Here is a 26202-nt window from a genome sequence, read left to right as displayed (position 1 = left end):
TTGAATGTCTAAATGAAACATTTTTTTTTTTTGTACTTGAAATGTGAGTAAATGTACTCAAGCAAAGCACAAATCTTCCAAAATAATACATAAATACAGCTCTCTCTCTCTCTCTCTCTCTCTCTCTTTATATATATATATATATATATATATATATATATATATATATATATATATATATATATATATATATATATATATTCCCTGTAAAAGGTAGAATTATTTGGGACTTCCACAGCGAAGACTAGCTTCCCTGTACAGTACATGTACAACAGTTTAAATTGTAATATAGTCTCGTCATGGTAACAAGATCAGTTTAATTCCAGCATAGAACCAAGTTTGTTAGCAACTGGCTAACCATCATGAATAAGTACAAAAGACATTCGCTTTAGAAACATTGACCAGACCGGATTCAAGCTTTATTTTATATTTGGCTGCTAGAAGGCCACTACGACGGATTGGTCAGGAGGAGATAAGACGGCGATACATAAGGGGATGCCTAAAGTCCACTGCCTACAGGATCTTCGGAAGTGACGCGACAAGCCGGCTGTAAGGGAGGTGTGAGGGAAAGCGAAGCTCGTACAGTCTACGATCAGACAGACGGCAAAAATTATTCTACAGGTTCCTTCAGAGACTTCCAGGTAGGCGCTTTCCGATATGGACTTTTTATTAGGACTGAAAAAAATCCAACTAAACGTCCCTGATATTGGAATTTCAATCAAACAGGAATTACAAGTAGCTGCCGTGGGCAAATGAATTGAGGATGATTCCTGCGCATAGCATAGTTCAGCAGATCAACCTGCAGCCTATGGGACAAAAAGATGCCTTGCTGGCTATTTGATTTGCTCATTGTATGACATGAATATAAAATCGCTAAAGCTATTCAACTGCGTGGGTTCCAACTCCACTTGCACTGTAGTTGACATCCTTGGAAATTCACGCAAATGGGGTATTCGTGTAGCTACCTCACTAGCAAGCTAACTTGTTAACCTAGCTAAATGAAGAGCTAGCTAGCTGGCAGTTAGCAAATGCATAAGACTAGCCAGCAGCAAACGCGTTGCTAAGATACTAACGGTACCGTGTAACTAGCCGCCGAGGGTGAGCTAGCCAGCCAGCCAGCCACGTAGCCAATTGTCTGTGGCTGTAAAGCTAACGACTGGCTAAATAGTCATAGATATTGCAACGCAGTAATATGCGATGTAAACAATTAGTACAGTCGGCCTATGAAGTCCAGAATCTAGTTAGTGAGCGAAGGTTAGCCATATTAACGGCACCTGCGTGTTGGTTATTGGTTATCTAACTGGGCAGCTAGCTAGCTAAGCTAGCGAGACAACCTATACTACACAGGCTCATAGCTTTGCCGCTTGGCTAGTTTGCGGACTATCTACATTTAATAAAAGGCAATAGACATGTCCAACTGATTGTACCGTTATGTAACTTATGTAGCTACAGTAGGAAGATCATCTAACCAAGGTAACGTCATATTAGTCAATTACCTCCCGGTAAGAGTCATGACTCGTAGCTGTGTTATAAACTGGACACGGTGTATTCTTGTTTCCATTGATAACATTGGCTACTTTGGTCCACATGTATTTACAGCTCATTTTTCTTAGAAAGTAAGCTTTTTCTTATGTGTTTATTATCAGTGATGTGACTTCGAGTGCCATGTTCTAGGCTGAATATTTGCGTGGACAGGGTTGTCTGATAGCAGGCTGGCTAGCTTGGTTTGTTAGCGCCCCTGAAAACGGGGGACTCGTCTTGCAGTGTTTTGGCAGATAATAGCATATCAGCCATTGCTTAGACAAGCAGGATTTCTTCTGAAATCATTCTCAAATGACATAGCAACAATAAAAATACGTTTCCATGTTTAAGCACCGGCTTCAACTAAATATCCACCCTTACAGAAAAGTGTGAAATGCATAACTTGTCAAATGAAATGACTAGCGTTTGTCGCTGTTGAGTTGGCAGTCTGAGTGCTGCAGCAGGCTTATCATGAGCAGGAGTTCATTCTAGAAATCTGTCCTAAAGCTCTTTTCCCGTAATGAGGAGTCATCAGGGTAGTATATTTTTGCAAGCTACTGTCTCGCTGCACAGTTTTTTTAGAAACTGGCTCATAAAACAAGGGGAACTTTGGTCTGTCTTTAATAATGAAGCCTGTCTGTTATGACATATTGGATATAATTGCAAGCAGAGCACATTCCTGCGTCGGGTATACAGTAACTAGACTAAAGCTAACCTGAAACTAAATTAGTCTGAGCATATTGCAGTTTCAGATGCAGACACTTTCAAAACAGATTTCAGTTTTCACTCTTGAAAAAGAAGGTTCTTAGTTCTTTTTTTGTAAAGGCACTGGTTCTGCATAGAACCATGAACACCAAAAGAACCTTTGGATGCTTCATGCTCTTGCTCTTCAGGTTGGTTGAGAATGTGTTGTACCCTCTATATTGGACCAAAAGGGTTCCTCTGTTAGTGTCAAGCTAGTAAGTTTTTATTTTTTTGGTGCCATTTCCCCATACAAAGAACCTTTTAAGCATGCACATGGTGCTTTGAGAGTTCATGGTTCTGTATAGCACCTTTATTATTATTATTATTATTATTATTATTATTATTATTATTATTATTATTATTATTATAAAGAGTTTACCTTAACCTCATGCTTATGATGGTTGAAACTACGGAGTCAGGAAAATCTTAAATAAAACCGCTTAAACATCCCATTTAGAAAAAGCTTTCTTGAGTTATGGTTGATTAGTTTCCCAAGTCATTTCACAGTCCTATTGTAACATTGTGTGTATATGCTTGTCTTCCAGGCCTTATTGGGTGTCTGGTTACTGGCATATTTAGTTGCGGAACTGCAGACGGTGCTTTCTGGTTGCTTATGATCGCTCTCATTCCTTGTTGTTCTACACAAATCCCACCCAGATCTTCACTCTCAATCCCAACAGCTATCGAAGCAGTTAGACATACAACAAAATCTCCTAATGATGATGGATATTGTGATGAATTTGAGCCTGTTTTTTCTAATGTATGTCACATCCATTTAATGGATCCCATAGGACTTTTTGTGCCTCTGTTTAGACTTGCTAATTTTCAAATGGCCCATGCTTTAGTAAATGCTCTGTCCGTCAAGCCCGAACTGGGGTTTTGTTGTGACCAAATTGTTGGAATCATTTACAAGTGGTATTACATTCTGTCCTCCATGTCTGTGATTTATTAGTGGGAGGAAAAAAAATGACTGTTATGAGAGGGATGATTCCACAGCTTTGTGGATCCAGGCAATACTATGTTGCCTTGAATTCAAAGCTACAAAGCCACAACCCATCATATAGGACTGAATTAGATTGTTAAATAAGTGATTCTGTCTTTTGGACTTTTAGTCTAGACAGGTAGATCTAGATAGGTGCATCTGTCAATGTCAGTCATTAGACTAAATCTGTGTCCAGAAAATGGCCACTGTGCCCTAGATTAGAGAAACGGCAATCAATTTCAAAGCCATGTTATTAGATGTGGACCGATTAGCGTATTGCGAAGCTAATACTGGTTGTCCTTTTGCACAGTTGGGTGATACCAATTGCAATCCTTAACTTCCCAAACAAAAACACATTGATCTACAAGGTTTATATTGGTTTAACAACCATAACATTGCATCCTACAGCTTCTGGAGGCTATCTCTCCAGTTCCTTTGTTTTCCTTGAATATTTCAGTGCGCATGTTAGGCGAGGAGCATGCTTGTCATCTCCACGTTTAGGCAGCTCATTGTCTGTCGTGTTATCTGTCTTCGCTAGTTCTGCTACCTTCTGAAACTCGCTGCAGTCGGTTAGATGTACTCTAAATTGTCATGTGGTTAATGATGATAAAATAGTATTTTCTATGCTTCCCTTTTGAGTCAAGTTAGTTTTTCAAACTTTGCAAATATTTATTGGATGTGAGCCAGATGTTTGAAAGAACAAAAAAAAAGTGCACTTGGTGAAATTTGGCTGACATATTTTGCATCATTGATGCTGTGTGCTTATTATCCTGAGTTTTCAGTGCATGTAATGAAACTTTGCTTACATTTTGTATCTCAATTTTGGAATTTCGACAGATTACATATGTAGCCTAACGTCACCTGATTCTGAGATATATAGCTGATCGCTCTTTGCCATGGTATATCATCATTAAAACGCCACACCATGCTTTTCGGTGTGTCTTGACTCTGGCTGTCTTTGTTTTTGTTTGGGAGCTACTAAATTGACGGTCAGGAAGCAAGATAGCTAATCAGTTTTTTAGGCCACTTTAGGCTTGTACTTTTTAATAGATGCATACCAGGAACAAAAAAAAGCTATTTTAATTGTAACTTGTTTAATTCGTAATTATTTGTGGCATTTAACCATCAGCTAAAATTTCCTGATCGTGACTGACCTAGTTCTGTTTTTACACTGAAATGAAAGCTCTGCTCGTGGACTATTGTCCTATTCAACTGCGCACATTCCATTTCTTCTTCACCAGGTGCTCACAGCTCTGCCCCATCGCTCAGGCTAGACTGGCTTCTGTGTGTCCCTTCATGCAGCCTCTAGCAATGCATTCTTTAAATCTACCTCTCTTGCTTCAGGTTGCAGTGGCCCATTTTCAAACGGAAGGGAAGGTACCCCAACCCCCCCCCCCCTTTTTTTTTTTTTTTTTTTTTTGGTCCCCTTCTCGCTTTTTTTCATCTGGTTCATATTACCCACTATCACAGTCTATATCAGCGTTATCCGTCCAACCTACGTATCAGGAGTTCAGCTCCCAGAGGGCTCTTGTACAACATGAATAGTAACATTTTTATCTGGGTAGGTTTCTGCACCTGTAACTTGCGTTGTTAATTATGTCGTCTACGTAAAAGAGATTTGATTAGCGCGCCTCCTCTTTGTTAAACAGCCGGTTCATTTTCCTGTTGCTTTAAATATAGTCTCTGTGTCTGGCGTCACCTGTTTGAATGAGTGCAGGTGTGTGACGTGTGTACAGGTGTGGTGCTGTCTCTGTGCTGGTAGCATGCTGCACCACACACTCTCGCACGTAGAGTTGAGACTCAAGAAGGGCGTGTGTTGGCATAGTTTAAATTTCTCTTCCCAAGGCCACTGCCGGAGAAATAGAAAGTTAAACTCCGTCTCACTTGGCTAATAAAAGCTGCTGGTTGGGACTGGTTTGCTCTGGGAGTAGGTGACGTGGGAAAACACACGCACACGTACTCAGGAGAGTCACTGTCTTTAAGGGTTGAGCAATTAAGCTAAAGGGAGAGTGAGTGTACTGTGCATTGTCAGTTTCAACTTGTTTACGCGCAGATATGTAAAGCTCTGGATGGAAATGGCAGTTTTGCAGTCAATCTGATCGCCTGATGTAATAAGCTTTGCTGATCATGTCATTTATTGCTGCTGTGGAAATCACGAAGACAACTTCAGTGACAGGTCATTTATTTTTCCTTTTTCACTGTCTCTTTCAAATTCCGTTAATCTCTCTTCCCTTTTCAACTCTGCTCTGTTACCATCTGCCTGAATGTCCAACCCAGTGAAATTTGCCTAACGAAACTAAAGGAGCTCATGAGTCAAAGAGTCCGAGCTGTGACTCTGAGCCAAGGACAATATTGAATGCAGATTGTGTGTATGTGTGCCAGACAGACAGTAATTCAACCAAATCTGATTTTCATTATGGCCGTTCTGAGCAAAGGAAATGGGCTCTAAAGAGAAAGTGGATCTGCTTTACTGTGTCGTGCATGCACACACAGGACCAGGTTAAAATGTGAGGGCTTGTCCATCTTTGGAACCCAGCTACAGGATTTCTTTCTGACCCATATGACTCACATGGCTTTGCTTCTGTTATCCAGATTGATATGAATTCATTTTGATAGTTATAACATTGAGACTTAACAGGTTGCTTTTGTGTGCAACAGAAAGAAAATCCTCTGGAATAGTGAAAGAGGAGGAGGTGGACATGTATTTGTTTTCCAGACTCTTCTCGCAGCGTTTTTTGGAATTTATGGAGGGAGGAGAGGGAGTGAGTTTGAGCGTCAAGGAAATTGCCATGTCCAAGTGTGGATGTGGAAGTTTGGCTTTGCTGTCCTTAGGTGACCCTATGCTGTCAGAGGCCTTGTTCTGACACGCAAGCATTTTGCAGAAAGGGAGGCGGGGTGGGGGGGGGAAGAAGTCTGGGAAGAGCTTGGAGAGGGATTACAGAAGGCACCATTTATAACAAAAAAAGAAGAAAAAGGCGACGGGATGGGGGTGGGGGGCGTTCAGTAAATTGAGAAAGCAGCACTGCAGACATTTTCCTATTTTGTGTGCTGAGTAATTTGCGTTCAATAAGTTGACTTTTTTTTTTTTTTCTTTTTTTTAATCTTTTACAGAATACCTGACAAGTCTAAAGACCAAAGTCCACTTAAGGTCTTGTAGAAGTGGATTATGGCAAAGAAGAATAGCCACAAGGGTAAGTGATGTAACCAGTGTCATTTTGTGCTGTACATTTCGTGTGTGTGTGTGTGTGTGTGTGTGTGTGTGTGTGTGTGTGTGTACCCTGTCCACATAGTCTACATCCCTTTCCCAGCTGGCGCAGTCATTTCTCTTAGTGTCATATTTCTTCCAACCTTTCCTTTTCCTGTAGTACAGTATGTAGGTACTGTCAGCCACTGTGCTAATAATAATACGGAGGGGGGGGGTAAATGTTTAACTGCAGTAAACGGAGGCACATTACTCTGTGCTTGTGCCTGTGGTATACAAAGGTATCCACGTTCCTCTCTACACAAAAAGCTTTGCATTCTTTGTGTGACGTGTTGAGTTTTTTTTTTTTTTTTTTTTTTTTTTTTGACGTGTCAGTGCAGCTCATTACCCTCATAAATAGGTGCTCCTTTAGTCATCTCTTTAAAAATAGCACCAGAACTTTTGTCTCTGGCCCCAAGCTGTTTTTAATTTATTTATTAAAAGCACTGAATATACAGCTGTGACTTGAACAACTGTGTAGACTATAGGCATTTAAAACTATACATTCAATTATAGTTGATTCCACCATCCATGTTGACTTTTTTTGACCTGTCAGCAAAACCTATTACTACCATATACTTGCTAAACAAAACCTTGTATCGCCAAAATAGTAACTAGCTGTTCAAGGAAGAAAACATTGACCTAATGCACATAACTTCAAATCTATAGGAAATTATTTTTGTTCTGACAGCAACTCACAGATTTGTATGCATTTTTGTTGTCTTCACAGAAATAAAGGGGTTCTTCTGGCATGACTTTCATGGGTGGCCATATTCCATTGATTATTCTGTTGTCTTTTGGCATCAAACTAGACTGAGCTGAATAGATTCTCTCAGGTTAGGTTCAACCAATGTACAAATTTAACCAGTTATCCAGAGCGTAAGCTTACATAAGCATTACACTAAACAATGCTTAAAGCATAGTATTTAAAGTTTGCTTGAGTTCTGGTGTCAGATAAGCTTACAGTTCAAAGAGAAACCAGGCTGAAAAAAATGCTGTTCAATGCAAGAGTGAACTTTGCTTTATGGCATTCACTAAGCCTGCTTACTGTTAGATGTCATGCATGTTGTTGGGCGTGATTCACCCTGATGTAGGTTATGCATAGTGCTTAAAGGAAGCCCTTGTTCCACAGTTGCAGGGTGGATAACCTGGAAATGCAGGAAGTAAGAACAGTAAAGGTGATGCACGTAATGAAATGGAGATCTGCACATATGCACTGCACTCTGTACACCCTCAGGGCTGTAATCCCTCTTTTATTGCCTTCTTGAGGATCTAAAGCCTTCGCTTTAACTTCACGTGTTCAGCTGTGTACTTTCCTTTTCCTAAACACAGATCTAGGCCTGGCCTTGCCTCAGGCCAGGCTCTCGGTAAAAGCAGGTGAATTTCAGCTCCTTAGGCAGGGTTGGGAAGGTTACGTGGAAAAGTATTTTGTTACAGTTTGCTGATTGAGTAGCCTTGATTTTTGGCCAACCATTATTATCCCACAGGTCCTCTGGGCCAAACAATGTCTTCACCTTCTTTGGTATTGGAGCACTTATTTCAAGTCCACTGGCTTTCCTTCAGATAATGTTTTACCAAAATGTGATGTCATTGTATACTGTCGTTTTCGTGAGTGGAGGAATCAAAGTGTGTTGTACAGTTTGATGTGACAGAGTTTGACAGAAGACTAAACTAAATGTTTATGAAAGACCAGAGTTTCACTGTGTTCCTATTAAAGCTAACTCCTAATGTTTAATTACTTTAGTGTTTAACAGGAGATATGACTGACATTTAAAGTTTACAATGTAAAAGCTGGAAAAACAAATCATATTGGTTGCCATGCATACTGGTCTGAGCATACTAATTGGGAAAAGTGGACCAGCGATAGTTATGTCTGGTTACAAAACAAGCAAAACGAAGAGAAAAGCTTGCAGGTTTTGAGAGTTCTATAGACATTCCAGTGACTCTTGCTTCTCTGAACGCTAGAGTAAGATCTACACATGGCTCGGTACCACCATCTTTTCCCAGTACTGCTATTACAATCTTTTGGCCTATATTGATTTATTTATTTATTTATCTTTCTTTCTTTCTTCTTCAAAACTACTAGGCTCTAAAATGAGCTATTTTTAATTGAAGTACTTGGTGGGCCTTTAATTAAAAAGTTTGAGAACTTGTGGGCTGTCCTGCTCCAACGACTTAACCATTCTACTATCCAGCAGGAAGAAACGGAACGCTAAAAACATGACCTCACACAATGTCAAAGTGAGTGTCTTATTTCAGGCTAGATTAGCTTTTTTCCATCTGATTTCTGGACCACCCATTTTCACGTTATCTAGCCTGTAGCAAAATCCATCCATAATAATATATGCCATCTCTAGCAAGATCAGAAGTGATGGGTGCAAAAATGTATTAAGCTTACTTTGGCTATTGTGGCTCAGCACAGATGGACTGACCACCTCGGAGGTTGCTGGTTTTGTTTGGCAAATATAACGTTTGCATTTACATGCAGCCTGAAGGAGAAATTTGAGTAGTGTCCATGGCAGTCTTGCAGGTAGAGGTGTGTGTGTGTGTGTGTGTGTGTGTGTGTGTGTGTGTGTGTGTGTGTGTGTGTGTGTGTGTGTGTGTGTGTGTGTGTGTGTGGTGGTCAGAGGACTACAGGCTGTACCCTCCCATATCTAATTCAGTTGCATGTTTCCTTTAAGCTGCAATGTGTTTGCAAATGGTCTTTGACCCGCTGAGTGCTGATGTGCGTCATCATAACAGCCTGGCCAGTTTATAGCTGTAACTAGGTGTGCATGTTCCCATATCATCTTATCACTCACTTTTTTAATACACTCAGCATCCTAAAAGAGATGTCTGTTCACCTTGACAGTGTTTCTGGTTTGCCTTTGGAGACTAATTCAATTTATGTAGTTGTACAACTCTTTTCTGGGGCACTTATGGCCAAATTCTTTGCTAATGCTGCATAATTGCTTTTGAGTACTGAAACATGTTTACACTCCTGTTAAAACTTTTGTCTTTTCCGAAATTCTGTAAAGCTGCTTTGTGACAACATCCGTTGTAATAAGCACTATACAAATAAATTAGATGTGATTTATTTATTTTTTTTATACCGGATAAAATGGCACCAAAAACACTTTGGAAGCAAATATAGACATAGATTTTAGTCGTCATTCCTGTGTCATTGAAATCAAGGATTAATACACATAAAACAAGCTTTTTATGCAAGTAATCTAGTCTGCACCAGAGGTTTTGTGACCTTTTGTATCATTTTTAGCTCTGAAGTGCATTTGGGTGTTACTTTCATGTTTTCAGGCTTTGACATACTTTTAGCAAAGTTCATTATATTTTCTTAAAGCAGACTGAGATATACACTATATGGACAAAAGTATTGGGACATGATCACTGAATTCAGGTGTTTCATTCAGTCCCATTGCCACAGGTGTATAAAGAACACCTAACTATGCAGCCTGCCTTTACAAACATTTGTGAAAGGATGGGTTGTTCTAAAGAGCTCACGGAGTTTGAGCGTGGTACTGTAACATGGCACCATTGCAACAAGTCGGTTTGCAAAATTTCTTCCCTCCTAGATATTCCAAGTTTTCAAAGTGGAAGTGTTTAGGAACCACAGCAACTCAGCCACAAAGTGTCATACCATGTATAGTTACTGTTCAATGTCGCCAAGTGATGAGGCACGTAGTGCATAAAAGTTGCCAACACTGCTGTTTCAGGAACTGCAGACTTCCAGACCTCCTCTGGCATTAACCTCAACACAAAGGCTTTATCACCAAGCACAATGCAGATGGAGTGGTGTAAAGCATGCCACCCCAGGACTTTGGAGCAGTGGAAACGTATTCTGTGGAGTGATGAGTCATGCTTCTCTGTCTGGCATTCTGATGGAAAAGTCTGGGTTTGGGGAATGCCAGGAGAACATTACCTGCCTGACTGCATTGTGCCCATTGTAAAGTTTGGTGGAGGAGGGATGATGCTATGGGGTTGTTTTTCATGGGTTGGATTAGTTCCAGTGAAAGGAAATTTTAAAGCTTCAGCATAAGACACTTTGGGTAATTATGCTTTCAGTGTTGTGTGAAGAGTTTGGGGAAGGCCCTTTTCTCTTCCAGCATGACTGAGCCACAGTACACAAATCAAGGTCCATAAAGGCATGGTTGGGTGAGTTTACCCACAGAGCCCTGAACTCAACCCTATTGAACACCTTTGGGATACTAGAACAGAGATTGTGAGCCAGACCTCTTGTCCAACATCAGTGTCTAACCTTACAAATGCTCTTCTGGATGAATGGACACAAATTTCCTCAGACACACTCCAAAATCTTCACAGAGGAGTTGAAGAACAAACTCTGTATTGATGCCTATTGGTTTAGAATCGGATGCCATAAAAGCTACTGCAGCTGTTCCAATACTTTTGTCCATATAGTGTACTTGGATACATTAGGAATACATTGTATTTTTATTTTTTAATCAGTCTTGTGCAGCACTAGCCACTCGCAGTATAAAATCCAGATCTATTTCTCAAATATATTCTTAATGATAAAATGTATAATCTTCTAATTGGGGCACATGAAGGTTGCTATTGCCTGGCCCAGTCTATCACAAATACAACCCATGGTCCATGAGACAAAATCAAGTGCTTTGCTCTTGTTTTATTGCTCAGTTGTCTTTAACAACAGCTTGTGCTTCAAGGGTGAGATGAGTCCAGTTGATATGTCCACTGATATGCTGTTAAAAGAAGAAGGGAAAACCTGCTGTGATGTCAGGCTAGGGCTGTCATGATCATATTTTAGCTGGTGATTGTCATGTAAATAATTTAATTGGCTTTTGTTTTTTCTTGTTCATGGTTTACAGCCATTAAAACAGCCTAAAGTGGCCAAATTAACTGATTTAGCTGACCTTACTTGCTAGCTGTAGAAGTATGCACAGTAGCTAACAGCAGTTGTACTGTCGAATCTACATTCTCGCAAATGTTTAGTTATACAGAATTATGTGTAGAGTTAAGCACACATTACTCTGTACTCTAAACTTGCTAGAGCATTCATTTAGATGCTAGAACTTTTTAAGTCCTTTGATATTTCAATAAATGCATTTGCTGCTTTCTTATATTTACGTTTATTTGCCTTAACCCTGTGCACCCAGTTCATATTTTGTTTGTTGCAGCATAATATGGTTGTGAAAACTAATGACTATGGGAAACGATTGCAGGCAGCTTAAATAATTAAGATTAAACGATTGTGTTGTAATTGTGACCTGCTTAGTGTGGGTCAGATAAAAGCGTTCCCTCCAGCTGCAAACTGAGTCAGGGTTAACTCGTAAGTGGACTGAGATCAACAGTTTTTGGCAGACCCATGTACTGTTTGGTACATACTAGAGTACGAGTGGTGTTCTCATCATTCACTCATCACAGAGGACTGAACTAAAAAATAGTTCGCATCAAACAAAGATGTGAAAGTGCCCAGAGAGTGCGCCTTTCCATGGTTCTGTAACGTTTCTTCAAACGTTTTTATATTTAGTATTACATTCTTTCAGCATTCCAGTAGCTTACTTAGTTATACATGTGCAGTAAATATGGCTTTGTCAGATATCAATTCGTAACCAAACTGGGAATCTGTTTGTTCATTTATTATCTGTGCATTTTTGGGTCTTGGGAATACTAAAGGTCTGTCAGTATTGAATCAAATGGAGTTCTTTTAGTGATTTATCTTGCATACATTTTGCCTATCTATGCATCAGCTTGTTTAGTTACAGACTGCTCTCACTAAAATCTTGTAGCCGTCTAAACATTATGCTTTTTACAAGACAGAACAATGAGTTTGCAAAACCAAACATACATGCTGCTGTGATGACCCTGTTGTTAACAGCTGTTCTGCTATACAAGATATGTGAGCCAGACCAAATGGCAGCAAGTACAGAAACAAGTGTCTGCACTGGTTCATGACTCCTTAAATGCAGGCTGCTTAGCCATCTAGTAACTATGCCTTCATTTTTGTAGCCTACAGTTGTTTGGACTTTTACCAGAAAAAGGTTTTAAATTCTGTATAGAAAACTCTTGTCTTCTTTTAACCTGACTCTGCCTAATCCTTCTTGTTAGTTGTCATGCATTGTTAATGAAATCTTTCTATCTTAAGTGAAAGTTTGCCAGTTTAGGCTAAATTGGATCACAAAATCGGAAATATTTAGTACCTTTTTGCTGTGAGTTCTTGCAGTTTTTAAGAACTTAAACAGGTTGCTGTTTTGGGTATATGTTCTGGTGGGGAAAATTCTGTGTAGGCTTGATTTTATACGTGAAAGTATAGATGTAGATCACTTCATTATGGTAACTGTCTCATTTTGATGTTTTCCATTTACTTTGTTCATATAATGGTGTGGTTATTCAGATGTTGGCCTTATGGACTTGCAACGTCATGTATTTTATAATTTGTCCACCCTTGTGAGGACGTTAGTGCAGCCCTATCCGTGTGTGAGAGAGTGAATGAGAGAGACGGGAAGAGAGAGCCAGAGGGAAGTAGAAAGGGAGAGACGGGGGAGGAGGGAGAGAGGGGACGGCAGGAGGTTTAGGCTGGAATGGAACGGAGTCTGCATTTTGTTGCAGAAGTTGTCTCAGAATGACTGTGGGTAAGTATAGACTGTGCATGGCTATCTTAACTTTTATTTATTTATGTATTTATTCATTTGTTTGTTTGTTTGTTTGTTTGTTTGTTTGTTTGTTTGTTTGTTTGTTTATTTACTTTCTCAACTTCTTTTCTTTTTCAAAAGAGTGATTCATTGTAGTGCAGTATAAACTGGCCACATTTTGTATCACAGATGGAACCTGGTGTGGAATATCTGCTGTTAACAGGGCATTATTTACTGTTTTTACATTCCTTTTTGCAAGTATAGAAAGTTTACATAAAAGATTTAAAGTTAATTTTTTGTGCTAAGTAATCAACTGTAATTTTTAGATTGGCTCCTGATGGTAGTCATTCATTCATTTATTCATTTATTTATTATGTTCCTTCTCTCCCTCTCTCTCCTTCTCTGGGCTGTTCTCTTGACCTACATATTTTGAGGGAAGTCCCCCCGCCCCCTCTACCAAGTCTTGCAGGACTGTCAGGCTCCAAACGGTACAGTTCCAGCAGAACTGTTAACTTGATTTTTGTTTTTCCTCTTTTATTTCTCTTTTTTCCAGACACATCGGGAGTGGTGTTCGACACTCACTCTAAAATGGTGATGTCTCAAGGAGGAACGTTTGAGAGGATGAAGGAAAAGGTAATTTTTTTTTTTTTTCCCTTTTTCTCTCCCTCATCATTTTTCTCTTCTCCTTTCCTCTTTCTGTTTTCTTTCTCTGTTGGAATGCAGTAGAGCCAAAGAGATCGGTGGCATTCTCAAAGCCCATAATCAGCACAAGTCATTGACTTTTTGAGTGTTCTTCGCTCTCTGTAATTGAACTATGTTGTAGTCTCTTTGCTGTTTTTCTCCATGCGCCACTCTTTTTCAGGTCAGTGACTCCATTCTCTTGGCACTGGCCTTCTAAGCATGATAGCGCATAGAAAAACAACCTAAAGGAATGCAGGGTCAGCCCAAACATCAAATAAAGGCTGATTGCCATTATCAAATATTTACTTTGTATGCAGGTTTGATTATTCAGTGAACACTATCTTTTGTTACCCAAAGAGATGCATGCCATTATGCATATTGTTGGCTTGTATTCTATTTTAGAGGCTTGACTGAAACCTTATGAAAGGAGAAGGCATTGCTAAGGTCTGCTGAGTCATGATATAGGCATCAAATTACTCAAAAATGGCACAGATTTTCTTTTAAATGAAACTGCTATATAAAAACACTGGAACATGACACCATCTCATTAAAATAAGCATATTGCTGACTAGATGCTTATTGCAGTAGGACCTAAAGAACAGGCTTTAAGTAGCTGCTAAACATGCATCTAATTTTATTAGTTTTCAGTAACTTTGACGGCCTTCTTGCACCCACACCACACCCAACTTTTTGATGTGTCATTTCCTCCCAGCTGTGGTTCTGCATCTGGACTGCTGCCCTCCACGAACCCTACATGTACACATGCACACTGTACTCTTTGTCTCTGTTTCTTACACATCTGTGTCCTGCTTTCTAGATTAATGCAGTGAGAGCGGTGGTTCCCAACAAGAGCAATAATGAGATTGCTCTGGTTCTGCAACACTTTGAGAACTGCGTGGATCGGGCTGTGCAGGCTTTTGTGGAAGGTACGGTTAATTCCACAGCTCTGCATCCATATGGATCTACTGTCTTGAGTCAGTGCGATCTTGGGTCAGTGCATCTGTTGTGAATCCAAGCATGGTGTGAATGACAATAGTTTGTAGATTTTGTTTTTTGATTGAGATTAGTCTCTTTGCGTGAGTGCCTGTCATGTGCATGCACACACATACGTGTGCAGTGTGCCTACTGTACCTGAGTGAGCACACCCGCCCGCATACAGGTATGGTGGAATGCAGCTTAGGTGTTTTTGGATGAAGGGGGTATTCTCAGTCTCAGCTTCTTAAATAGATTCTTTCCTTCTACTATGTGGCACTGAACTTTAGCTGTGCCAGGTTTCATCAGATAATAGCTAACTTCTTTTTTGGCCATGGGCAGTACAAGAACATAAAGTATTGGCTTTTCAGTTTAATGGTTTGGTCAGATTTGTAGAAGTGGAATTGAACCCTAAATATCAATTTATAAACCTTGTTTGTTTTGTGGAGCATGACTATATACTGGGGTCATGTATTTAAGGTTGTATAGGCTACACAACATTGTGATATTTATTTAGAGCCCTGTAGGGGTGTAATGATACACAGGTTTCAATAGATATTGAAACCCTGGATAATGGCTGTTGCCAATTCAGTATTTTTTCTTCAGAGTGTCACTATGTATTTTAATGAAAATAGTAGTATTCCTGAGTATGGGGGGGGGGGGAACGTGCTGTTGTGAATGTAAAGCCTAAAATACTCGTTTAAAAGTCAAAGGTGTTTGTTTGGATTTCGCATCACTTCTTGGAATCACGTCGTATGTTATCACTTATAGAGATGTCACAAGCAAGGGCTTGAAATTAAGGTCCGGCTTGATGTTTAGATCTCAAAATTTAAAATCAGCACGATGCTGATGAAGATACAATGGTAATAGTAGGTATTGACCTACATTTTTGGAATAACTATTTTTCACCAAGTTTTGTCAGAGTTCTTTGAATACTCTTAGTAAATTGACTAAATTTTAAAAATCAGATTCATCTGCACGGTGCATGAAATTTCTCTGTGCCCATTAAAAATGCTTAGCTTTTAAAATTGAAGTATTTCACTTGAGATAAGCATCTGAAAGTAGGCCATCATGCTCCAACTTCTCAAACACCCTACTACCCCACAGGAAGAAATACATAGCTATACAGAGCTATTTTGAAAAGGGAGCAAAAGCTAAGCTGAAGCTTAAAGCTTTCATCTTGGAAAGAGGAGAAAAACTCAACACCATGAGTCTGAAAGGATGTAAGGCTGTAAAGACGTTGTTTCTGAAAAAATGAAAGACAGGAAATGACATCAAATGGTTATTACATTTTGCATAGTTGCTGTATGTCATGTCGATCACATTTTTATAAACTCTCTGCTCGATTCCCAATGGATGTCTCACAGTTGAACATGGATATTAATGTGTGTGTTGTAACAACCTTAGAACCTTAACTAATGTGTTTAATGATTTACACAGATTTTATTTTGGTAATTAAGAGCTGCTGTTTAGTCACAACCAGCATTTGATATCATGTACATAAGCTATTACATTTTTCACTGTACTTGGCATGACACTGGTGGTTAAAAACAGAACCTCAACAGTAAGTGGTATTTTTAAACTATTTCTGTTTCTTTTTCTACCCGCAGGCAGTGCAGTAGAGATCCTGAAGGAATGGAATGTTACCGGTAAAAAGAAGGTGTGTGTGCCAGCAGAATGGCATATTGAAAGCATGACGGTGCAGGACTGCGTCACAGCATTAATCTGTAGACGCTGTTAGTCTAAATTTAGTGTTAAAAGAATTTGCCCCCACCCGCCCCGGGTTAGTTAACAGCTTTACGTTTTTGTTTCTTTTCAAAATGCACAGCTGTTATGCAGGCTTGCCCTGCTTGGTCAAACTTGTTTCCTACCAGATACTGAAGTTGCCTGTTTTGTCTGTTTATCTGGCAAGCTTTACAAATAATCAAGAAACTACCTATATGAGATCACTAAACGGTTGGTACGTGTAAACTGGTAGAATGATGAATCAGATTTTTGTATGAATGAGACTACTGTACCATGACTTAAAGTAGCCTAGTGGTGATGTTGGCAGACTGTGGAACACTTCAGTTGGAGGAGCACACAAGCGCATTATAAGTCATTGGAATGCTAGATGGAAATGTTTCCAACTGTATGAACTCAGACTTGCAAATGCCCAGAACAGTATTTTCTGATCAGATCTGAAGTAAATGTTTTTTGGCTTTTACTTAGAGATAATGTTAAACTTTTCTTATTGCTAATTGACAGCCCAAGAAGAAAAAGAAGCCTAAACTTCAGCCTGAAGCTCCAGTAGTACCCGCCCCCTCTGAATCAGTTCCACCTCCAGAGGCGGAGTGTGCGGCTGCTGTGAACGGGTACCATGCCAATGGTTCTGCTGGTGCTGATGGGGAGTCGCTGGACTCCTTGAGTGAACAGCTAGATTCTGCCTCTTTGGACGCAGCTGAGCTTGAATCGGAACCTGCTACGCCCGAGCTCTCAATCACAGGTAGTCATGGTGTTCGTCACTCTAAATTGTGTTCTGAGGTACTTTCTTTGTATTTGCATTGTATGTGTTTGCATACATCACTGTTGAATGGCAGTATTATTTCTATTTGAAACTTAAGGACTACACCAGTGCTTTGTTTTGGCCCAGCATATTTTGTCTATTCAGTTGTCAGTAGTAATTGGGAGCATATCATTAGTTACATACATTGCCCAAGTTGCGAAATCAGAGTGTTGAATTTCGAGAACATGCACCCCCAAATTGCTGCTGTTGGAACAAACTTTGTTAAAAGCGACAAAACAAAATGTTAAAATGCCTGTTGTCCTTTATAGTGTGTATAAATTTCATAAATGGACCAAAAGAAATGTTTAGAAATGACTTGCATGGGGTGAAAAGTCTGGTTCCATTGCCTTGCATTAAACTGTGCGTGCGTGCGTCCCCTCCTGTAAAGTTATCATTTTGCAGATACAAGATTTTGTTTTGACAACAGCGATATACATCAGTTATATTTAAGTAATGTTGAAATGCATCTTCTAAGCAAATTGCACAACTTATCTTGCAGGAAAGTTAAATTAAGCAGTTGTTAGCTTACAAACTAGTGAGTTGAAATGTACTGATACCCTTGTCTGACATTTGTAACTAAAATATATTAAAGTAGCTTATTTTCTTATACTTATTTTCTTAAGTAGCTAAAATGTAACTTGATGTGCTTCTATAAAAATAAAATGTTCAAAAAATAAAGTATTTTCAAATGTATTTCCTTAAAATGCATGAAATTTACTTTTAGTATTTTCTGATACTGTTGATATACTATGCATATTATTGGGTAGTGTTTTACCATGTTCCTTCAGTGGTTTTCCAGTGTCTTTCTAATACGTAAGGTATATGACCGCTACACATGGCAGTATAATTACAATGTTATTATATGGTAGTCTGCATTGTTTCGTACTTGAATTTACTCTTCATTCTTTTGTCTTTTCACAGGAGGAGAGGCAGAGTCTCAAAAAAGCTTAACCCCAACTGCTAGTCCAGCCCCGCAAAAAGGCACCAGTAATGCGAGTCGACAAAATCACCACAATTCCCGTGGCGGCAGGTCCCGGCCCAGACCTTCTACTAGTTCTCAAAATGCAACTGTGGCCCCTTCCTTTCCGTCTGATGACAGCCAACAAGGTTCATCTGCAGGCAGAAAGATTGGTAAGAGTGCTGCCATAACAAGCGTTATATTTGAAAGCCCTTTGAAGATACTGCTGTGTCTTTTGTGCTATTATGGAGAACAAATGCTTATTTCTGCAAGTTATAATTCATATGAAAGTCCTTTGTGTATAGAAACCTACCTGGTGTGAAGTCTAAGACTGAGAAAATTTTGGGGCATGCATGTGTACTAATAATAGGTCAGAAAGTGACTGTCTTCTTTTTAATGACCTTTCTCTAATTAACTGTCAGCAATGTAGTGCTAAATATGCTGTGATATTCCCCAAAGACTTGAGTCTCTTTCCATCTTCCCTGTCTTTCAGTCAGCCATCTTATTCCAAGATTTAGATCAGAAAACTGGTATTTTTCACACACTTACTCAGGCACAAAAACCACCATTCTAAATTTAACCAGCCTGAAATATCCAGTTTGTTGCTGATTGAAGTTCACCAGCAATGTTGAACTGAGAGGTTTGGGTGGTTCCAGCATTGTAGTAAATGCCCCTCTGTGTAGGAGGGAACACGTGAAAAGAAATGATTCAAGGCACCAGTTTCTGTTCCTCAAGAAGCTTCTGGTTACTGGAGTTTACTGAACTAGAAGGCACATTAAACTCTTGTAAGACTAGCTAAAATCTTCTAGTTCTTCCCGTTCCTGTTTTCAGTCTGAAAGCCATATTTAATTCCAAGTCTTTTTCTAGACTCTGCAGAGATCTCCTCACAGAGATGCACATGATGACTCTGAAGTTGTTGCACAATTTCCTAAAATACATTAGAGCTGAGAGGCACAAGGAGTGCTGGAATGACTTTTTATTGGTGCTGCTCTTTTGCAGACTTTGGTGTTCAAACAATGCAGTTGGTTTGGATGGTATAATTAATAGAATGCCCAATCTCCACTAAGTGTTGTCACAATTTTGCATTGCAATGTGCCATGATGTATTGTTACGCCCCTAATACTTATCACATGGGCATATAAAGGTGCTTTTTTTTATTTTTTTTTTTATTTATTTTTTTTTTTTTTTATTTATGTATTTATTTAAATACATAATTCCGGACTGCAGCTTGTCTACTGCTGTGCAATGTATTGGCCTTAAGATGGGGGAATGCAAGATACAATTGCTTAAAATTGGGAGGTGGTCTGTGAGAACGCAAACATTTATATTTGAACCGGAGCAGAGTCTGACATCTTCCTGTTGTGAAAATTGACCGGATTGCGTTTCGGGTTGTCTAGGTTACGTGAGGTGTACTGATTCATAGAAGGCATTCAGTTAAATGTTTTCAGTGGTTCTATTATCCACCACGAACCTCAGCCAAGAAACTCGTAAGATCTCACGGGTATCAGAAAGAGCTTCTGTGTGTGTGTGTATATATACTCTCATAAGCCTCAAAGTGGTGAAGTAAAAGATCATGAGAGACTGAGGAAGGCATGGACTATACCCACAGACTCACTGGCACATTGTGCAAGGGAACTGTGTGTCACAACAGGGACTTGAATATCTCTGGCGGTCATCCAACTCCTTTGTTGACCATCTGTATGTAATTCTGTATTCTTTGACGTGTGTGTGTGTGTGTGTGTGTGTGTGTGTGTGTGCTTTTGCATGTGGCTAATTGATTCACTGCTTGACGTAGTAGATTGACCTGACTTCCATCCAGCCCCTGGCATCCTTGTGGATCCATTGTGGATGCTGTGGTCTCATATTAAAATTTGTTTGTTTTATTCCTGTCTTTCTCCTTTTTTCATTAATCCATACACTCCAGTCTCTCTTTTTTATTAATCCCTATATTATTTTAATGGGTTGGTTTTGAAAGTCCCCCTTTAGCTGAACTATATAGGTGTTATTCAGCAGAAAAGTTATGTGAATTAATTGAATAGTCAGCACCAGCAGTATCATTTTAAAGTCTCTCTCTCTCTCTCTCTCTCTCTCTCTTTCTCTCTTTCTCTCTTTCTCTCTTTCTCTCTCAGCATCGAACATTGATCGCTCCATGAAAGATCTACAGCGGTGTACAGCATCTCTGACACGGTATAGAGTGGTGGTGAAGGAGGAGATGGATTCCTCCATCAAGAGGATGAAACAGACCTTTGCTGAACTACAGAGCTGGTAATTTTACTTTGTCACCAGCCAGCATAAACACACCCACAAACGATGCAAACATTATGTTCTGCATGTCAGGTGGTGCTCTGAACTAAGTGGTTTTTGGGGGGGGAATGTTTGTTTGTGCCAATTTTAATTTTTTTGCATAAAATAATTTGCCTATTAGCTTGACAGCTATAATGTCCCGAGTGAAGTGTAAGATTATATGCGTTCCATTATTCAAGTCCTACTTTTAGAGGACTTCATTAGTGGGTTACTCTTTGCTAAAACTGAGATGTGAGGCAACTTTACTGCATCCTTATAATCATTTGGGAAATATAAAATTTGGCAGTCTGTATATTGCTGAAACATTACCATTGACCTACATAGTGGAAAAAAAATTGCCACCCTGGGTATGTCAAATTGACCATTTGTAAATAAGAACATTTTAATAACTACCTAACCAATAGAGACATAGGTGTACAGAGGAATATGTTCCAAATGTAGTTGACTGAAGTGGAGGTAGATGGAAAGTGCCATTGATATCCAGTAAAATTAATACTTATCAGTGTATAATTGTAGTCTGACAGCTCTGACTGTTGCTGTTAGGAAAATTAGTGAATCCTGTGGGATGTGATGGGAATGCTCTGGTTGCTGCTGCTGCTGCTGCATAGAAATCTTAGAGCTGTAATAATACAGTAGTCTACACATTTAATGACCTACTGAATGCATAACCTATGATGTAAACTACATACAGCTTAAACCACTTATTCTGTTTGTGATATGTTCATATTCACTTTAAATTTTGTGGCAATACACATCTCACTCACCATGTACAAAGGATATTTACTTATACCACAGACTAAGGAGGTGAGGTTTGCCTTTCTGTCAAACAGGATGCTAATTATTAAAATGCAGGATCATTTAGAAGTGTTTTTTCTTCATTAACATTCTAGTTGATTATGCAGTGTTTGTAGTTACTGTCAAATCCAGATCACCAAAACAGTTAAAGTATTTGTGTTTAAATCTTTTGAGGATTTTTATTTGGTTCGGAATGAATGAAAACTCAATTATGTGGATCACTGCTTTCCCAATTGAGAGGCTGGAGTCCATTTCAGTGTCTACCTGTACAGCTGATTTGGGGTTGAAAAACAGTGACTAGCTTCTCCTTCTGATAAACAAATGGATCATGGGTATACAAATAGATCATCTGTTTTATTACCTTCTCACTTGCTCTTATAACCTCTTGGTCTGGTTGACCTGCTTTTCCACCTCTCCACTCACTGTAATGTACACACAGGGCATGCAGATGACATCATGCTGACTGGGAGAAGATTTAGATAGTGGAGTCTGTTTTGAAGTGATAGTTTTAGCTGAAAAACAATTACAGTAACTAGTTACATGTCTTAGTTGTTTGTCCCCTTATCACAAATATATCCAAATTGTATTAATCTTAACACCTCTCCTTGTCTTTACTTGGGGGATAATGGTGAAGAAGTACAGTATTATTATACAGTATTATTTTCCTTTGTCTCTAAGTCTCATGGACCGGGAGGTGGCTCTATTGGCTGAGATGGATAAAGTCAAAGCAGAAGCAAGTGAGTATAAATTTTTGTTGTTGTTGTTGTTGTTGTTGTTGTTGTTATTTCTCTTTTGTCTCTTGCTTGCTTGTTTTGCATTGGTGTTGGACAGTATAATGGAAATAAGGATTCTGTTCTGTCAATCTTGTAAACAGCCAAATAAACTCATACCACGCATTCCCATTTTAGTGGGAGGAGGGAGTGTGCGGGGCGCTTTGCAAGAATTCCCTGGAAACGGATATATACAGAGGTGGAATATCGTTCCATAAGCATTCCTTTTTAAAAATTAATGCCTAAGAAAATGTAAGTGGAGCAGTGGCTTGTCGAAGCCTAATGGTGACACGCCACAGAACCCGCTACACATACCATTGTTACTTCAACACAAGTCACTTGACTTTGCACTCTCAGATATGAGTCTTTTAATACCTAAACGTGTAATTTGAACATTAAGTTGGCTAGAACAGAGTCTGTACTGTGGTGCATGGCACTTTTGGCCTGCCAACCTATCATTAGTAACCGAACACCGCAGTACAGGTTTGATTTGGGCTTTCTTTCCCTCTAACACCAGTCACTCAACTCTGCTCTCTCAGATATGAGTTTCTGTTGTCTACGCTTACCATTTAGACAGAATCAAGACTGTGCTGTGGTATGTTGGACTGATTTGGTACTGTATCCTGCTTGCTAAGCTAATGTTAGCTTGTAGGCTACAGGTCCAAATGCTACTCGGCAGGTTCAGTTTTGTCTTTTGGACCCTCCAACATTAGTTACTAGGCTTCACTCCCTCAATTTTGAGTCATTATCATCTAAACCTGTGCCAGCTTCAGTTAGCCAGAGTCTAACCTGACAGTCATTAATGCTAAAATTTGGAGACAATTTGAAGGTATGAATAAAATATACACTGCCCAGCCTCACTCTCCATGAGCGCTGTGGTTGGTCACTCTGAGCACAAATCCTGGCTCTCTCTCCCCAAACTCACAGCATGACCTTAGAGTATGTACCCATAGAGAGTAGAGTAGAGTACCATATTCTCTTAGTCTGACCCATAGAATCAGTGGCCCTTTCTCACTGTATTACTGAGCCAGAACCAGGTGCATCCAGGTGCTTTTTACCATCGGCCTTGCATCGTGGACAATAAGAGACCTTAAAAAAAAAAAGGTAGCATTGCCTTTTAAAATTGATTTTATTGAAAATTATATTCCTGGAAGTGCACAAAATTGCAGTTTATATGCTATGTGGGGGGGTGGGCTTGTGTTACCATTTAGGAATGCATACCTCACAAGGAGGCCATTCTCCTAGACTTCGCCCTAGAAGGCACTATCAGGTGTCTGGTCTCCCTCAATGGCTTTTTTGTGTTTGCGTGCAATTAGGAAACAGCAACCTACAGTAATCCTGCTTTCAGGTTCTACACTCAACTCTTTTCCTTTTCCTTGCTCTTTTGTCAGCCCTCTCCTTTTGAAAAGCCTAAGAGAGATGGCTTCTGGTTTGTATGGTCATCCTACCTACTAGTTACATGTTTCTGTCTGTGTAATGCGTACTGGAGTGCTTACCTTCCCGCTATATGGACTCTCTCCTTCAGACGCTCTCTTGAGTGCTGAGATTTCAGCCAGACTCCAGCAATGCATGTGCATTGTGTTTAGTACCACAGACAACATCAGGCTTCTTGACACACGGCTGCTTCAATTCTGAATCAGTTTTCAAGTATATTGCTGTTTGTCTTACGCTAACCTTGGCCTGACTAGCTGTGTTTTTGAAAAGTGGGCAGCTTTATTGTAAGATAGTAGTGCAAAGCCTGCTGCAAATATGAAGGACTGTATTCAAGCGGATCCAACATCAATGCAAAAGCCTAACACAACAGCTCAACCTACCAATCTATATGGAAGTTGGATTGGTTTGAAATAAGTGGATGCTGATAAAATAATTTTGTGTTTATTGTGGGCCTTTATGAGCTTTCTGTTGTAGTTGAGGGAGACTGAACAGGAGGGTTATTTTGTGCAGAGCAGTAAAAACATAAACAAAATTTGGCACCCACTTCTATTTCAAGCCACTCTTCCATATGGACTAAGCACAATGTCTTTTATTCTTTTTGCTGTTTTTTGTTATTGCATATATTAAACTATTCATATAAATAAAACTAGTCACTATTCAGTATACTATAAAGTACAGTCTGATAGTAAAAGTTCCTACTTTCACCAATATAATGAATTGCCTTAAACTAGTCATGTCTTTGTGTTTGTTAATTGCTTTTTGTGTCTGGTTTAGTGGCCATCTTGGACAAGCGGCAGAAGCGTGCTGAGGAGCTGAAGAGGCTCACTGACAAGTCTGCCTCCATGTCTGAAGAGCAGCTAACGGAACTACGTGCAGACATCAAGGTATGTTTATCTACTGCAGTATAGGAGTGGAGTGGTGGCACTTCCTTCTCAAACTGTCCTGTAATTACATCTCTCAAGCTCTGCTCCAGGTTTTTTATTTTCTGCTACTCATTTGCTCACACAGTTTAAAAAAAAAAAAAAAAAAAAAGTGTGTGTGTGTGTGTGTGTGTGTGTGTGTGTGTGTGTGTGTGGCACACAGAGCTAGTCTGCGTGGGAGAATATCTGTACACTTGTGGGATGAAGCGGTATCGGAATGATATTCAATATTGAGGGCCCCATTGCTCTGACTTTCTAAAATGTCTCTCCTCACTCCATGATCCACTCTCACTGCACCAGTCACATGTGCATACCAGAATATATACTATGACACTTTTCCTCTTCTTTTTTTTTTTCTCCAGCACTTTGTAAGTGAGAGGAAGTATGATGAGGATCTGGGAAAAGCTGTTAAATTCACTTACGAACTGGATCCTCTCAAAGCCAGCATCATGGCATTTGGATCAGGTAGGATGCTGGCATACTTGTGCGAATTTCCTCTTGTTTGTTGGCCTTGTTAACTTTTTGACTTTCCCTTTCTAGTGTACCACCCTCAGACAGGATACTCGAATCGTTCTCGCTGTAGCTCCACTTCTTCATCTGTCACTGGCTCTGCCCCTTTGGAAGGCCCACCTCTTCCTCAGGCTCAGGCTCCGCCTCAGCCTCAGGCCTCTGGTTACACAGGCCGCCCCAATGTCCCTCACAAACAGGTAATGAAAGCACATGTTTATAAGCTGCCATTACATCCACTTCATAGACTTTTGCTGCTCAAATGAACATCCCTCACATGCATCAGCATGCAAAGGCTATCCTGTATTATATTCATCTGTTTACCTCCTTCTCTTTTTCTGTTTGGTTCAGGTGTTCCAGGGTAACCGGCGTATATTTCAGGGTTACCAAGGAGGCCAGCGCCATAATGGAAGTTCATACTATGACCGCAACCCCAACCAGACCAACTATCGCTACCATGGAGACCAGCGTCATCACAGTGACCGTGGCCATGGCGATAGCCCCAACTCACAGTTCTCCAATAGCACGAGAGGCCCCTCCCACCCTTCCACGTCAGCCTATCGGCAGGATCGACCCGCCCATAATGGGCTGCCGCAGAGGCAACCTAGGACCAACTGCCCCTGACACCTTCGGAATGCTTCCCGCTCACCTCCGTTATGTCTCTGTGATCCCTGCCCTTTCCTTCCCGTTCCTACACAAATCCTTTCCTCTCCCACCCTGCCCCTGTGATCACACAGATATTCCATATGGATGAAGAATAGAACTGAAAGTTTACATCTCCTTTTTCCGCTCATTGGTCAAACTGAGCTGTAGTGCCACCTCCCCCTCCATCTCCCATGTTAACTCATTCATTCCTGCTTCATTGCACTTTTCTGTTGTTGTTGTTGTTATTGTAATTATTATTAAAAATTCTTTTTTTGCTTGTTTAGTTTTTTGGACAAAGCTCTTCTGTTGTCATTCTCCTCCCTCTAACCCATTCCATCAGTTGTTGTGCAATGATCTTTGTTTCATTTTTTTTGTTTGGGAGAGGCTTATACTTATTTCTGCTCAGTGACCTAAGAACTTCATTAAGTGGGGGGGGGGGAATCCTTTTAGTCTTAATTTGTAAAATGTTTAGTGCACTTTGTGTTTCTTTAAGCTTTCATTCTGTATTATCCATTTTCATTTTGCAATCCTCTTTCATTTCTCTTTCTATGGCTGATATATGGTGTGTTAACTGTTTC

The 26202-nt window shown here is 39.8% G+C and overlaps 1 protein-coding gene across 3 annotated transcripts; it reads left to right on the top strand.

Moving 5' to 3' along the window:
* The first annotated feature begins 529 nt into the window (after nt 1-529).
* On the top strand, nt 530-26202 carry spats2 (spermatogenesis associated serine rich 2). 3 transcript variants are annotated; one of them, XM_017693410.2, is made up of 13 exons: nt 530-641; nt 6359-6438; nt 13647-13726; nt 14592-14700; nt 16357-16406; nt 16994-17231; nt 18213-18422; nt 20379-20514; nt 22027-22085; nt 24327-24436; nt 24835-24937; nt 25013-25179; nt 25331-26202. In XM_017693410.2, exons 2-13 carry the CDS (start codon nt 6414-6416, stop codon nt 25601-25603), a joined length of 1560 nt encoding a protein of 519 aa, XP_017548899.1. In that variant the 5' UTR covers nt 530-641; nt 6359-6413; the 3' UTR covers nt 25604-26202. The 3 variants fall into 3 exon arrangements, with proteins under 3 accessions (XP_017548899.1, XP_017548900.1, XP_037391604.1); XM_017693411.2 differs by lacking the exon at nt 530-641 and adding an exon at nt 1407-1473; XM_037535707.1 differs by lacking the exon at nt 530-641 and adding an exon at nt 5239-5423.

Source organism: Pygocentrus nattereri, chromosome 28 (assembly GCF_015220715.1).
Source record: "Pygocentrus nattereri isolate fPygNat1 chromosome 28, fPygNat1.pri, whole genome shotgun sequence".
In the NCBI taxonomy this organism is placed as follows: Eukaryota; Metazoa; Chordata; class Actinopteri; order Characiformes; family Serrasalmidae; genus Pygocentrus; species Pygocentrus nattereri.
The sequence above is the reverse complement of the archived record's forward strand: the minus strand, read 5'-3'. Positions and strand labels throughout refer to the sequence as shown.

Excerpts from the sequence above, each read along its gene's own strand:
- spats2 (XM_017693410.2), top strand. The coding sequence starts at position 6,414 with ATGGCAAAGAAGAATAGCCACAAGG. Across the intron at positions 6,439-13,646 it reads AAAGAAGAATAGCCACAAGG|ACACATCGGGAGTGGTGTTC; the intron begins GTAAGTGATGTA and ends TCTTTTTTCCAG. Across the intron at positions 18,423-20,378 it reads ATCTGCAGGCAGAAAGATTG|CATCGAACATTGATCGCTCC; the intron begins GTAAGAGTGCTG and ends TTTCTCTCTCAG.